The following is a 15697-nucleotide window of genomic DNA, read 5'->3' as shown; positions in this document are numbered from 1 at the left end:
ATGTCTGTGGATATTTTTGTGGTCTTCCTACACAGCCACGTTCCTTTGTGATTCCATGTGGCCTGTTTTGGTGTAATGACAATCTACTTCCTCCCACTGCGTGGCATCCCCCCCCCAACCCGCATGTCACATTCAAATGCAGCCATGTGCAGGTGATGTACTCGGGAAATGCTGTACTGTAATTGTGTCGCTCGGTCTTCCTGCGGTGAGGCAGACGCTTGCTGCCCGTCTGTCTGACTTCAATGCACCGGAATTACCAGCAGAAGGGAGGGAAAAGAGATGGGGTACCATTAAAATGCAAAATCACCACTGTGGCGTAGTGCGGCACCTCACTCCCTCACTACTTCTTTGAGGCAGCCATCTTATGATGGAACGAGTGTGTGTTTGATGGCGTGTGAGGCCCTGTGTGTGTGTGTGTGTGTGTGTGTGTGTGTGTGTGCGTGTGTGTGTGTGTGTGTGTGCGCGTACATCTATACTATATGTCTGTGTTTGATAGAGTGTAGAGTCGAGCTGCAGTAATGTGAGATGGCGAGGGGTTGGCAGGTGTATGTGTGTGTGTTTGTGTGTGTGTGTGTGAGTGTGTGTGGCAGGGGTGATAAATCAGAACAAGGTAAAGGCTTTTTAATGCAGCGGACCCCTCTTCCAGCCTCCATCTTCTGTCAGGGCTCAGTAAAAGATGAGAGTCCCCTGGGGAAGAGCACTAGCCCGCAGCATAGCAAGACAACGCCGTGGGTCACACACTTAAATGCACACAGGAGCCCAACACCTAGCCACCGACTAGGACTTGTGAATGAGTGAATACATGAATAACTCTCTCTACTGAATGCATGAATATATAAATAAAACTTTCCACAGGAGCTGCACTTATTGATGACCACCCCCTCTCAAAATAAATGTGCTTTTCAAATGATTTCCAAACGAATTCCTAAATGATTTATGGCTAGTGATATTGCATTTATATCAGAGAAAATATTTTTCCACAAAAAAAGAAAAAAAAATCAGAATAGATATTTGGTTCATTTCCACCCATGCTCCTAAGGTCAACCAGAGTCTCTTGTCGATGATATGCCTCGAGTCTTGAAGCAGTGCCGAGTTTTAGGGGGCCGGATATGAAAAATATGTGGAATTTGCCAACATCTGACAATGCTTAGCCGCCAATATAGCTCCTGTCTGATAGAAAAATGTGTTTTGAATTGCAGAAACTTTCTTTTTTTCTCAGAGAACCATTTTTTTTCCAATGTGAGGATCCTATAGAAATAAGGACTGATATAACTATTGAATTTTGCCAGGAGATTGTTGTGGATGTTGCAGAGACATCTCCGGCAGCATCGCCTAGAGGACAAGCGTAAACATTTTAGAACATCATACTCGACAACAGACCAAGAATGTCTGTCAAGGCCCAATAGAGTAACGGCTGATACACTGGTGAAGAGGATGAAAGCAGACGCTATAAAAATGATTTTAAAAAAGTGGATTTTAGGCGCATTTTACTTTTGGGTAAAAAAAACCCCTCAAAATATGCAAAAGATGTCATGTGTCAGCAGACATGTTAAATATAATATAAAATATTCTACATGACATGTATATCTACTGTCATATATAGATTTGTTTGCCTTTTTTGTTGGGTTCTACAGGAATATTTCACCTGGTTCCACCAATTCTCCAGCATCCGAATCGGACCTCATCAGGTTGCGCCATCCTTGATGATTAGCTGAGGTCTAGGTGCACGTTTGTGCGTGCTCATAATGCTTTCAAGTGCATGTGCCTGTGTGCAAATGTGGGGTTGAGCAGGTTAATGTTAGTTGACACTGATCTCCTGGAGGAGATGAGGGTAGCATTGAAACCTTCATTGCAGGTATCCATGGCAACAATGCAAATAAACACACACACCCTTACCCCAGCTTGGGCCATCTCCTAAAGACTCCAAGATATACAAATATACATTATTATTATTACTATCCCGTGGTCACATAGTTAACAGGTTCAGGCTTTTTGCGCCTTTTCATTGTTGCCTACGTCATTTAAGAATTCCTCCCGTTACCTTGGTTAGGGAGGAATTTCATATTATCTCCATGCTGGGTTAATTCTCCTCTCCTGACCCACATGAGGACGCTTCACTGAAAATATTTTAGTTGCTATAACCATAAAGGTGTTGCTGTTTCACATGCACCCATCCTCATCTATGCTCTGCATATATTGTATGTCTGTTTTTTTGTTTTTTTTGGTGTAGGGAAGGGATGTAATTCTAGTGAGAGTGACAGGGGACTATCAAATATTTATGTCACTTTACATGCGGGCCTGCTTGTATATGATTACCTGTGTGAATTAAGGGCCTTGTAGTTGCATTGATTGACATATGATAGGGTAAAAAGTTCAAACTGCACGATCTTCCTCTGCTGTTGCTGACAGCTAATCAGACCTTTAGCAACAAATATCCATTCATGGAAATCGATGTAATATACAATAAAGTCTACTATTTTTTGTAATCTTCGTATCATTATCAATACAAATGAACATTTTAATATACATACATACATACATACATACATACATACATACATACATACACACACGCACACACACACACACACATACACACACACACATATACATACATACATATACATGTACATACATACACACACACACACACACACACACACACACACACACACACACACACACACATATATATATTAGTTCCAAATCGATAATAAAATGTATAAAATGGTTATTAAAATTTCACTTCTCCTTACATATCTTATGTTTGCCCAGTTATTTATGAATATGAATATTCTACCACAAGGTGGGTTTGAGCATGCTTCCTTTTTCATCTCTTTGAGGGGAAATAGCAGTAACCACATTGTGTCCTGTTCCACATTCCTGGACAAGCAGAGGTTCAATCACATTTGCAGAACTTATCAAAATGTTCAAAGAGCTCAGCTGGTGCCTTAAGCCTCAGGAAATTCACTGGGACATCTGGAGGGATGTGTGCAGATCATTGCTCATTTAGTTTGTTCAGGGCATCAACAGGAAGGACTGAGAGGACTAAACGCACGCGAAAGTCAGAGCATGCACATACGCGCACACACACCAACGGCTTTGGAACGTTCTACAGGCGCGCCACAGTGCACCTGTGTATAATCTCTTCTGATGCCCTCTGGTTATTGGGCCAATCCCCTTGCTATTCCTCACTGGGCTCATCCAGCGGGAGGACCAGCCGGGTGAAGGTTGCGTCCGACTCTTCAGCCCTATCCCAGGGGTTAGACGATGTGAATACCAGAAGTTGAACAGTTGTGTTTTTATTTGTCGTAGTCAAATACCTCACTTGTTTCAGTTCAATAACAGTCTGGGAAAAGTCTTCAGATCAGACAGTCATAATGTCTTTAATAAAAAAGAAACTTTAAAGTAAATAGATTCAGATGCTGGATATAATACCTAATATTGTGCTTATACAAATCTCCCCTGACATGTGGGACGGTATGAAGGAGTGCTCTCTGGATATCTTTGTACCTGAGGTGGAGTAGGTGGATGCAGCCTACATTGAAACTTTTTAAAGTTATACAGTGGCATAACCTTTATTGACAATGCAAGCCTTTTTGTCTATTTTCCCTACCCTAAGAGCAGCCCTTCCAAAACACAAGTACAGGTAAATGTATGGCTCCTGTATTATCCTGGGCCTTGTGAACAATGAAAGCAAAAGCTGAATTCTATAAACTGCCAAATGAGCGTGGCTTGGCCGCTCTAGCGGCGTCAAATATAACCAGACAAAACCTCAACAGCGTGATAAAAGCTCAGGAAATTACTTCCTTATTTTAGATGTGATTGATTGCTTCCCTGACCTGTTAGACCGAAGAGGTGGTTAAGAGGCGAGGCAGACTAACATAATTGGGCCCGATGGTATCCAAAGCCCGGCAGGTGTTGCAAGAACTCTCATAACGCAGGTACCCGAAGCGGCTGTAGCCTTCAACTTGACTACACTCAGGATTTCACTACCTTCCAGGAATACTAGCGTTTCATGTTTGGCAAGTCTTTTATTGAATTTATGAAATATGAGAGATACTTGTAACTCCTGCTGACATATTGGACATGCCAGGAGAAAAAAGAATACACGGTAGAGTCTGCAGTGTCAACAAATAAATTGTGTACTTTTGTTTCATCTTGTCCTGGCACAAGAAAGAATGTCATTCCCTCCTTAAAAGCAATGTCAGTTGTTGGAAATATCTCAGCATTTTAAAAAGAGGCCCAATGCCCTCACCTGCAGAAAAACAGGTAACAGGGTCATGCTATGTAAAAAATGGAATCTTAGGCGGATTTTTGCTGGAGCGCAAAGGCACAGGAATTTGCACTCTGTAATTTCATTAGCGATGCACTGGGCTTCTACGAGTCCTTCTAGCTGCTTCAAATGAAGAGGTAAAAGCCAGGCATAAGCTTAAATGACAACAATTTCTGAGAGAGAAATATTCATGTGCAAATCAGAGCTATTGTACTATCCTTATTATTATCTGGAGGCTGAGGGCTCTTACCAATTAAAGAATACCACAGATGGATTATTCAACAAGCATGCACACAAACCAACCTACAATAGGTAATGTAAAGTACCTAGTATTACAGAGCCCAGAGAAGAGCTTTTTACTTTAAAAACTATTTAATCAGGAAAATCAACGCCTTACATCAAAGAAATGGAGATGAGGGACAGGAGGATAAAGAGGCTCATCAAAAAAGGAGATCTAGTTAAGGATTCAACGCCCTAATTCCCTTTCTCTTAAAACCTTCGTCAGAGGGGGCACGGGGCCAATTTGCTCCCTAAATGGCTGCGTGTGAATGTGCAGATTGCTTTGCATAGCCGCTGGGGAATCTGGGCTTCTTCCTCTTTTCTGTCTCCACACGAAGCCTGCGAATTAGAAAAGATCCAAAGACAGATAGGCTTAACGGGGCCCTAGCTAGCTTCCTTAAGTCCAGAGTTCTGTTCCAACTTTCAGCTAATTCAATCCATGGCCCAACTCAATTAATAGGCTTTAATGCACTGTCTCTTCTTTATCTTTTCTCTTTCCTGGGGACTGGGGACTTCATTTAAGAGTTGCATAGTAATATCTGCAAAAAGGATTGGATTTGTAAGTTTGTCAATGGTGATGTGTCACAGTGGCATTAAGGTTGATCTTATATTCATCTAAAGCTCAGGCATCTCTTTCATTATTCCTGCCAGGGAACATTACATACATTCATACAATGAAATGCATAAATATCGACAAATGCACACTGTATATGCAACGATATTTGACTCTTTAGTCAAAACGTCCTTGATATGAGGGAGGACCCCTATGTATGCCAAAACCAATCAAGATCTCCAGCTAACCCCACCTCTAGGTATATAGTTTTATTCCAACTAGGGGCTATTTCAATACGTCCATATGAGCCTTAAACCATGCAATTCATTATTTTTGGCCTTGGATTACCACCAAGGACTTATACTCTAAAGGCCTGCAGAGGTTCTCAGTGAAACGATCATATTGGTCAGAAAGGTGAATAATTTAAGCTCAAGCAGGAGGGCAACTCCGTATTCTTTCATAGAGACAAATATTTCACACTTTTCCTCTTTGCTCAACATTAACCTCATCTGAGTGCAAATGTGTGTACGTCTGTTTTGAGCCTGGAGATCAGAAGCCGGCTCTGTGCATTAGGCTTTCTATCACGCCTGCAGTTCCGATTGATCGGCTTGGCAATCAGCAATTAAGCCCTAGTGATCAGAGAGGGAGGTGGGAGGAGGGAATGAGAGATGGAGGTAGCCAGCATCCCCCTTCATTCCCACCCATATCCACTCGTCAGCCAAGGAAAGGCTTCACTCAGCTGGGGTGCATTTGGCCAGGGGCTGGGCTCACTTGTGGAGGTTAACTCCAGCATAAATAAGCATCTTTGGACTCATTACAGGGATTAGAGAGTAATTCGCCTGCGAGGAAGGAGATGACTGCCTGGGTTTTGGTACAGTTTACTACAGTCTTATAGGGGCGAGGGCCCAGGAGATTACAGAAAGAGAGAGACGGAAAGGCAGCAGAAGAGAGAAAGGCCAAGGGAAAAGAGGGGCTGGTTGTCAAGTGTGTGTCTGTGTATGTGATTCAATCCAAGCCCCCGGCTGCCCCCTTGATCTTCAGCATGTTGGGGTGCTGTGAAAATGGATAATGGGAGTCAGAACGACTGGGCCTGTCTACAGAGAAGTGTGCTGATTGTTATAACTTTCCCTCATCTCTTTCTCTCTTCTCCACTTAACGAGATAAACACCCAAGAGGTAGCACTCTATCAATTTTAATGATGTTGAAACACAATTTAGGCACAAAAAACACAACAAATGCTAATTTGGCCATGATGAGAGGCATCAGAAATTCCTCTCATTATTTATTCAGCTGACTTTCTGCATTTTTCATCAGAACAAATAATCCCATTTCAACAAATACACGCAGCAAATTCAGAGCATAAATCAACACAGACACTCATCAAATATATGCTCTGTGCGGTTCTCTGCAGTCCACTGCACCAAAGACAAATAGTTCTTTCCAAAGTCCAGCTGGAGAAAAGGAAGGGGGCAGAGGAGAGTCAATACAGAAGCACATACATTAAACATGGCAGGTCTATGTGTGTTCAGGAAAGACACAGACATAATAAAGAGCGAAGTCTGTTTATAAAGTCTTACAAGAAGACTATGTGATTCTTCCAAAAATGCTCAGAGGGACCGTTAAACACATGTTGACATATACTTTATTCCCAAATTAAAAAGGTTGGGCTTAATCAACAGTACATTGAATCATTCATCATATATTTCTATTTGTTTTGCCCCCCCATTTTTGACAAGTCCAGCACATCACTTCATCTCCACCTGTATCCTCAACGGTTCAGGCTGGCTGGCCTGCGCACCACATTTTGGACAGGTGAGGTAAGGCTCTGCAATGCTGTGGCTTTTGATGCAGTAGTAACAGAAAACATGGCGACATCCCACCATATGAGGCATGGTGGGCCACTCTCCGCACAAACCACACTCTTTCAAAAGCCCTTGTCCTTCTGGTGCTGCCTGTGTATCTGTCCTCACATCTCCAAAAACAAAAGAAGACACGATAGCCTTCAGTTGGCGCGTATTGATCAACGGTAACAGGAAAATGAGGAATTCAGAAAAGCCGTGCCACAGGAGCTCACGGTTCATATACTGGTATGTTTCATCCCGAACCACGTTGGGCTTGCTGAACACTGCCTGAGCTCCCACAATCCTTTCGGCCAAGAGCGGGTGCTGACCTTTCTTTAGGAACACAAAGAAGTTGATGAGACTTGCAATATGAGCAATGCTAGAAACAAGGTTGAAACATTTGCGGAGTCCTTGTGTGATTAAGCTGACGTCATGTTCAGACACAGACCCGCCGGCGCTCAAACCCAAGCACAGTAGCAAGCTGTGGGAACGTTCTTGAAACCAGCGGGCACCTACGTTAAGCAGCGCCAGACCCCATTTCTGTCTACGGGATAGAGGTCTGTAACGGGTCACTGAAGAAAGAAGGTTGTGGTAGCGCAGACTCAGTAAGGACTGGCCCACGGTAGTGCTGTTCGAGTACAGAGTGAACCTCCACACAAGCAACTGGAGCAAAGCTCTTAGCTCGGGCTCAGCTGGAGTCAGAAGACCTGGGCGGCAATTTTGAAAGCACTGGGAGAACTGGGTCCAAAGCAGCTGCTCAAGGGCTGAGTCTAGTTCAAGGGCATCCAGTTGGTTGATGCGCAGTACTGGAGTCTGGTCCGAACCAGAAAGCCCAGATGCCTCTGTTTTGTTTGCATTTCTTTCTAAACCTGTTGACAAATAGGGAAGAAAAAAAAGATTTTATTAAGTGTTCTAAGTATTTTCAGGTATAGGATGAAGCAAAAGCAAAAAACCAAATTAGCTAAGATTGCACTGGATAAAATTGATATGTTTAAAAAAAAATAATCAATTGATCACCTGCAGTCTAACTATTGAAGAACAAATAGTTTATGCTGAATAAAGCTCAGAAGGTGAGGGTGATTTTGTAGGAAAGGTTATTTTCTTTTTACATCGGAAAGGAAATCACTTTTCACGTGTAAATACCCATCCTTAATGCAACCTTTTAGCTGTGCAATGCAGTGGAGCGGGGGTGTCTTAGTTCTTTCCAATTTATAAATACACACAAACACCCACACACAGGAGGTGAAGCCTTGGGGCTCTTGGCGCCTGCTCCCTCTGGAGATAGGGGTGTGTACAAATCACATCACCAGGGATTAGGCTAACGGCATAGTCTCTGGTACACCGTAAACATCCACCAAGAGTGGAACAATTTTTCCTCACCCTAGAGTCAAGTCCATATTGGAGCTCGCCATTGTGAAGTCCGGACTACTTTGTGCTACAGTCCCCCCAGTTTTTATCTGGCCGTTCCTCACATGAAACGCTTAAGAAGTGGGGAGACTAACTAACACAAGGAGAGACAGAGCAAGAGGTGCACAGAGAAGAGGAGAGAGAGGGAGATAGATGGAGGGAGAGAGACGGAGAGGCCTTTTTCTGACAGTGGCTTTTGTGTCTTGCTGAACGGGATTTGTCACGAGGCTTTAAAAGAGATTTCAGCAGGGTAAATATGGCAGTTCTGACAGAAAGAGAGAGAATGATGGTCACTTCAGTCACTTTCAGAGGAACTTAGAAAAATTTTCTCATATGTGGTCACAATGTTTGAGTTTATTGTGACACACAGGACCCTATGTCGGTTGATGATGCTTAAATAGAGCCGGGATACACACTTCCACAAAGTTAGAATTAGCAAATGAATTAAAAAAAAGTATGAATTCACATTTAAGTAAGCATGTGTGACTAATGTCCTGAGCTGCATTTGAAATGCTGCCATGTTTAGCGATTAGAACCTTGCCAGTGATGGAAGTTGAGTTTGGATTAAAAAATAAAAATAAAAGAGAGGTCTGAATGAGTATGGTAACCAATAAACAGTTATCATCTGTGGTAGCTAAATCTTGAAGTTTTTTTCCTTGACAGGTATAAAAACACAGATTATGCCTGTGTGTGTGTGTGACTGCATTTATCAGGTAGCAGAGAAGAAGGCTTGATCTATGCAGAGCTTTAATATAGGAGTTAAATTAATCTATCGGCCCATAGTTCCACACACAAAGGCAGGTGGTGGAAATCCCTGTCACAGCAGCGGCACTCTCAGGAGAGTAAACCCAGCCGGGTCCAATATTCTTTTCAAAGCCTTTTATCGAGCAGTTTACAAGTTATGAATGAATATGTTTTATTTGGGGAAACACTGTATTGACAGCCACCTATCAATAGTAATGTGACTATTGTCAAGGGTCTGTCAATATTAATGTAATTATGATGTAGAGGGATCAGAGGGATGCCGGAGTCCGGGGCCAAGTAACATCTCCTGCCCACTGCCATATCAATAGCTGGGATTGCTATTGACAGCTTCCCTTCAGACTTGGAGCACTTGCCAAATATATAACAAGCAGAGAATTCAGTCAGTGCCAGGTTGCCTATAAAAATGATGCATTTGAATTTACAGGTTCGCCTTTTTTCCCCCCTGTGAGTAACTACTAATCAATGTTCTTTATGTAACATTTAAAACTCACAATCAAAGGCAGTGTGTTGTATAGCTGTGCATTTAAGTAGGCTACAGGAAATGGCATGACTGCGTTGCATGTAAAGGGGTGTTTTATTTCCACTGGTTCTTGGGTGGGTCAGACACAACATGCCTTCTCTTGGTGTAAATGACAAAAGAATAGAAGTAAAATGTAGGCAGATGAGGAATCAAAAGGAAAAACCCAAAAAGAATGACCCAAAAGTGTTTTTGCAACAAGAAATATCATTTTTGGAAGGAATATTAAAGGTTATTTTGAGTCAGATCACTTTCTTTAAGCTTAACTTTTTCTTTCCGTGGAGACAAACATGACTCAGGGCTGACAGCCATAGCTTCCAGACTGGAACAACAACAACAATATTCAAACTCACACTTCAATAGCATCAAAGGTTTTAAAAAAGGGAGGGGGGGTGCATGACCAGGGTTGTGAACGAGACATGAGGCAACAGAGGTATACGCTGCATCAGAGGAAGCCTTGCAGCTGCAGCAGGTCCTCTGCAAACTACAGTAGACAATGAGGCTTAATGACAGCTAGGATATGCAAAGATGGCTGTGCAAAAAGTCAAGCACATCAGAAACCTCATCATGAAGAGCTGAGCTGGAAGGTCTGAACATCATTCTACAGTCAAGGGGGGGAAAAAAGTAGAAACTGAGGGCACAGATAAAAATGAAATAGGATAGAAAGGGATACAGATAAGCTCAAACCTCTTCCAAGGAGCTGACCTTGGGACTGGCGGTCACAATAAAAGAGGAGGGAACAATCCTGGAGCATGCACGGCTCAACTGCAGCGTCCAGGGAATAGTCCATAGACAGGGGAAAGGCTAAATTTTCCCCTTGACCTTGATTTTGGCATCAAGGGATAGGATGATGGGTGTTTAGGGCAAGGGGCTACTGGGAAAGTGAAATACGTCAGGAGGATTGTGTGTTGCCATTTATTCGGGATACAAGTATTCTGAAGAGACACATACCTGTCAGATGTATGTCCACCAGTCTGGATTTAGCGGTGGCATGTGTTTGGCTTCAATACTTCAAATAACCGTAGTTATATAGTGTACTTGGCATAACATACTATTTGTTGAAATAACACATGAATATTCACTTTGCTTTCTTTGAGTCTTGTAGCATTAAATGGGTTTAAGATTGGTGAAGTGTGCAAGATTACAGTAGTACTATTTCTTTTCTCACTCATGTAAATTAATTTGCGTAAAAGGCCCGGTGAATAAAACCTATTTCTCTGAGCACTCCTGTCGTACTCCCATCCCCCCCCTCACTTTATTGCCCCGCTTTTCTCCAGGAAGGTGCGTGGGCCTATTAGCTACGGCCTGCTAATGTCCTCACTACGAAAACAGACGAGAATGTCAGATTTAAAACTTCGAAGAGAGTGATGTCATACAGCAGGACCGCAAGGCATTACAGGGATGCTAAGATTACCCAGGCGGCAACCAGACTAATTGTTATGAGTCCGTTTCATGAAAAATGAATGTGTGCAAATGCACAGAGGAGTCTTCGGGCTGTGTGTGTGTCACACACTAATGCTTTATCAAGGCTCTCCTGTTTCTCTAATCACCCAAGACTCCTTCAAGCCATGGGGCGAGGGCCAAGTTAATGCCTGAACACAGAAAATACGCATCACTCCATCTAATGCATGGAAAAAGGAAAAAAAAAAAGCAGTCTGCTTAATCTCGGTTTGCTCCGAAGGTAAATTATTTAACAGAATTAATTGATTTCATGAGTATGACAGTTCAGTATGCTAAGGCTGTGTGAGTAATAAGTACAAGGGTTTGGAGAAAAACAACTTAAAATGTAATGAAACATTTAGAGGACAGAGAGCCACAATGAATATGAAGGAAAACACAGAATTAATATTCTGCACCAAGGTTGTGTCTTTTTAAGGAGATCATCTGGGCCATAGTTCTTGTGGAAAACATTACTAAGCTACACAATATTTAATTAGCCTCCTCACCTCTCTTTATGTTGTAAAAAGCAGGTAAGTTAAATGATAAAACATTCTGCCACTTTTTAAATATTTGTGCAACTACTTTAAAATTGCAGTGGAATTACCTGATATGAAAGAAATGCGAAGGAAAAAGTTGCGCATTGTGGTCTTTGTGGCTTCACAATGTACCTGCTAAACCATCCAAATGTGATTCATGAGTGCAGTCCGTTTTTTAATTACATCAACTGTCATGTTTCTTCTTTATTGGTAGGTGTATTGTCAGTAGAAGACCTTCAGTACAGAATTATGTAAACATTTCTGAAACCAATTTATATCTGCTTCTTCAACAAAGTTGTTAAATGTTAAGTTTCAGAAACTACAACTAAGAAAATATTTTTAAACGTGTGTTTAATGCTTAAAAAAGCATTTTGACCATTTAATTAGTAAATTGAATATATTTCCTCATAAAAGAAAAAAAAAATCATTAGAATGTAAATGTTGAGATGTTAGATACCTAAATAGGTCTTGAACAAGGAAAAGCTAAAAAAATAAATAAATAAAAAGTTATTGTTAATATAAATTTGAGAAAAACTAAAAAAGTAATAGCATGATCATTGTCAGAGAATATATCTTCATCCAGAAATTTGGTCTGCTAAATAAATGCAGGAAGGTGAGATTTTATAAAGAGGCACAAAAAATGTCATGTTTTTAATTGCTAGCACTCATCTGGGAACTATTTAAATGACCTCATAACCCAGGAGTGATATCATAGCCCAATTTAAATTCAGTGAATACCTTAAAACACTCTCATTACACTAAGTGTTTAGCTCCAGAGAGTGCCTATTCTTCAATCTCGTGTAATCAGCCAACTGCTCAATATTCACTACTTAATGACACCATCTCCTTTTTTTTACCCCATGCCCATCAGTCTTTAGCAACAACAAAAGCCAAATCTGCTCCATTTTGATAATAAGGCAAGAGCATTATGTGATAATCACAGTGGGGATTAGGTTTGGAAGGGGTGTATGAGAACAGTGCAGTCAAAGCCACACGAAAAGAGAGATATATGCACGAGGCAGATAAGAGCAGTGGAGTGATGATTGGGGTGAGAAAAATAAAATCTCTTGAAAATCAATAAGATCAACTTTGCCTAGACTCTTGAGGCAGAGTGTTTTGATCTTTAGCACTGATTATTTGGGAAAATGGTGGAATTATTTTTAACCAGCTCCAGGAGGATCACACGCAGTCACGAAGTTAGGGAGTCAGAGTTGCATTTGACAAATGCATCATGCATTCTACACATCTATATACACCTGGCGTTATTTTACTGGTAAGATTAGGAGGTGATAGGCGTTGCTTCAAATACAAGATCGAATAGGATAGGAAAATAAAGTTAGACTTCACGTGAGAATATTACAGACATAATGTCACATCAATCAAAACAGCAACGTTATATTTACCCATTTCTTTTCACTGGGGACTGTGGATCTTTCTAACCAGTCCTGAGTGTCCATAACAGTGGAGTCTGAGAGGACCACGATGTATTTCCGGGTTGTGTAATCAAAGCCCGCCTCTTTCAGAAGATTCACCAATGAGATTAGCAAACGTCACACTTATGAGACGCTCAGTAGGATTTAGCCAATCAAGTGCAGCTACCATCAAGGCAGAGGTAGAGCCCAGAGGAAACCGCTGGCAATTATTACAATTGAATTTTATCCGTTGTTGAAACGTCACATAGCGACCACAATGTTTTGTAAATAAGCGATTACTTAAACTAAGTAACTGAGACCATGGTGCACACCGGTGTGCATTCAAAAAATACCAATCAAAAACAGCAGGTACTGGCAATATCGTATTGTGTTATGATTAGGCTTAGGAGTCCCTGCAGTCTCTGAATTGTGAGAAATGTGATCATAAGTCTTCCTTTTAAGATTACATCAGATATTACCACAAGCAGTCAGGAGAATACTAAAAGTTGCCTTTCGACAGAGGTGAGCTCTCGAATGTAGCACAGGGTTAGAGCCGAAATTAAAAAATTTAGGGATGCTGTGAGAAGTTTCAACAGGATAAGAAAGCTTCTAAATGAGTTCAACGAAGTTTATCGACAGAGGATAGCGTGTATGGAATCAACTCTGGAGGAACTATATCAGGTAAATGCTCTGAGATGTTGGATTTGGGTATCAGTCTCTGGAGGTGTGGGTTCGAATCCCACCGTTGCCATCGTATTTGTAAGGGAGTGTTTAAGTGTTAAGTTGGAGATAATAACATTGTCTCTAAAGAAACTGTGTTTAAATTCAAGCTACTCAAACTACCCGTAATAGAAGCAAAGTGTATTGCTTTTATAGCAGGGACCTGATTTGTAATAATAATTTAGATCAAGTTAACACTATAAATCATTATTAAAGAATCCATTTAAATGCAAAATGAATGCAAGATTTGTAGGTTCCATTTATTGTCATTAGGTTATCATTCATCCAATATAAACTGAAGCAGCATCCTGTCCATTCTGACTTGGGTATCAGAAGATGACCTCAGTCCTGTCAGATAAATGACAGGAGGAAGCAAAGGGGTGCTTTCATAAAGCCACAGCACTTGTAACAGGTGGCAAATTGCATTATGTTTCCATCTAAGCAGCAAGGATCAGGAACACAGATCCATGCTCATATTTAAAAAAGAGAGGTTTCTAATCATCAAGATTGTCATGTGACATCATTTAGGTTCAAAATGTTGCCTGTGTGAGATAGGTTGTGCATCAAAGCAAGTGTAACAAGATTTCAGAGATGGGTTTTGGTCAGCCAGCCCCAGTCGTGGGCCTCCTTAACAAGGTTATGTGTTAAGAATCCAGGAGCTTCCAAGTTCTAAAGGTTGATATAAGCAGTTAGTCATAAAGCTTGTCCTTTGAAAACAAAAGACCCATTCACCCTGAAGCCCTTGTATTTTTATAATGGTTCTAAATACATCTAAAAATGAAGATAACTTAAACTCATTTTGGAAAATATATCTGAAGGTACTTTAAACTTGTAAACTAGAAAGAGTAGAGAGGGAACTAGCACGTTATTTAGGATGGTCTATTTATTTTGAGTTGCACACCTTAAACCATGAAACCAACCCCAAGTGTTTGCTTAGATACTGTCACATCTTGCAGTTTATGAAGTTATTTTCCCTGCAGCTACGTATTAGTGTGATACTATGCATCGGTGGGCGGTATACGCCACTTGTTGACTTTTTGACTGTAGGGGACAGACATTTATGAACAAAGATGTACTGGGGCTCCTCAAGGCAACAGAATCATGACATTTACTTGCATTCCCCTCTTTTATCAAAGCAGCGATCACTGTATGGGTGTTCTGTCTCACCACCTGTAAAATAATCCCTGTATGGAAAAAAGGAAGATAAAAGGCTCAGCTGAAAGGATGTGAAAGTATGATGATGCATTATGACAGGTCTTGAGAATATTGGGATGTCCTCATTTTGCTAAAACAACTACATTTGTACTCATATGGGGTTTGAAAAAGCACCAGCTTCATCTCCATCACCTTGTATATATTGCATACACCCTTCCATATGCAATATATACTGTGTGATTGGCTTGAAATATTGATGTACTGTGCTGTATTCTGGTTAAGGATATCTTTTATACAGGTCTTTTTCTTGATAGAACAAATCTGCTCAGTGCTTTTGGTGAATTCTGTTGAGTTTTATTTGTTTTATTTTATTTATTTGACCCAATAAAGTAATTTTACTATTTGAACCATCTGACCCAGTGTAACATTGCTGTGTGATTATTGCAGAAGAAAGTGAATTTCCTGCTGCCATGTGTGAATGACCTTGTGGACCAGAACCAGGTGCTGGTTCAGACCATTGCTGATCTGCAGGTGGAAGCTGACGACAACGTGTCCCACGGGCTGGAGAAGCTACACAGCTCTGGCTCTGCTCTGCAAGTAAGATTTTACAGGCTGTTATGTTGTACAGCCTCATTTTCACATCAGTGCATTTTAAATTCATTTGCATCTCAACTAAGCTATTTTTGCTCCTTTTTGTTTGTTTTTACAAAATCTGGTTAAAAGGAGAACCATCCGCACACAGATGACTTGAGGTTCAATGTTGTCCTTTTCCCTTCTTTTGTGTCACCCTAAGCAG

General features: G+C 41.1%; 2 protein-coding genes across 2 annotated transcripts in view; one reads left to right on the top strand and one right to left on the bottom strand.

Annotated features, from left to right (window-relative positions):
• Positions 1-6347: 6347 nt before the first annotated feature.
• Positions 6348-13132, bottom strand: pex2 (peroxisomal biogenesis factor 2). Its single transcript, XM_011607824.2, has 2 exons — positions 13018-13132; positions 6348-7818 (listed from the first exon to the last, which is right to left on the bottom strand). Exons 1-2 carry the CDS (start codon positions 13019-13021, stop codon positions 6854-6856), a joined length of 969 nt encoding a protein of 322 aa, XP_011606126.2. The 5' UTR covers positions 13022-13132; the 3' UTR covers positions 6348-6853.
• Positions 13133-13244: 112 nt separating this feature from the next.
• The window catches only part of LOC105416987 (trichohyalin-like), a 75760-nt gene continuing 73307 nt past the window's right edge, over positions 13245-15697 (top strand). Inside the window, exons 1-2 of the mRNA XM_011607835.2 lie at positions 13245-13707; positions 15349-15498. Of these exons, the coding sequence (XP_011606137.2) occupies positions 13678-13707; positions 15349-15498 (180 nt within the window). The 5' untranslated portion in view covers positions 13245-13677. The remainder of the gene's footprint in view (positions 13708-15348; positions 15499-15697) is intronic.

Source organism: Takifugu rubripes, chromosome 10, assembly GCF_901000725.2.
Source record: "Takifugu rubripes chromosome 10, fTakRub1.2, whole genome shotgun sequence".
Lineage (NCBI taxonomy): Eukaryota > Metazoa > Chordata > Actinopteri > Tetraodontiformes > Tetraodontidae > Takifugu > Takifugu rubripes.
The sequence above is the reverse complement of the archived record's forward strand: the minus strand, read 5'-3'. Positions and strand labels throughout refer to the sequence as shown.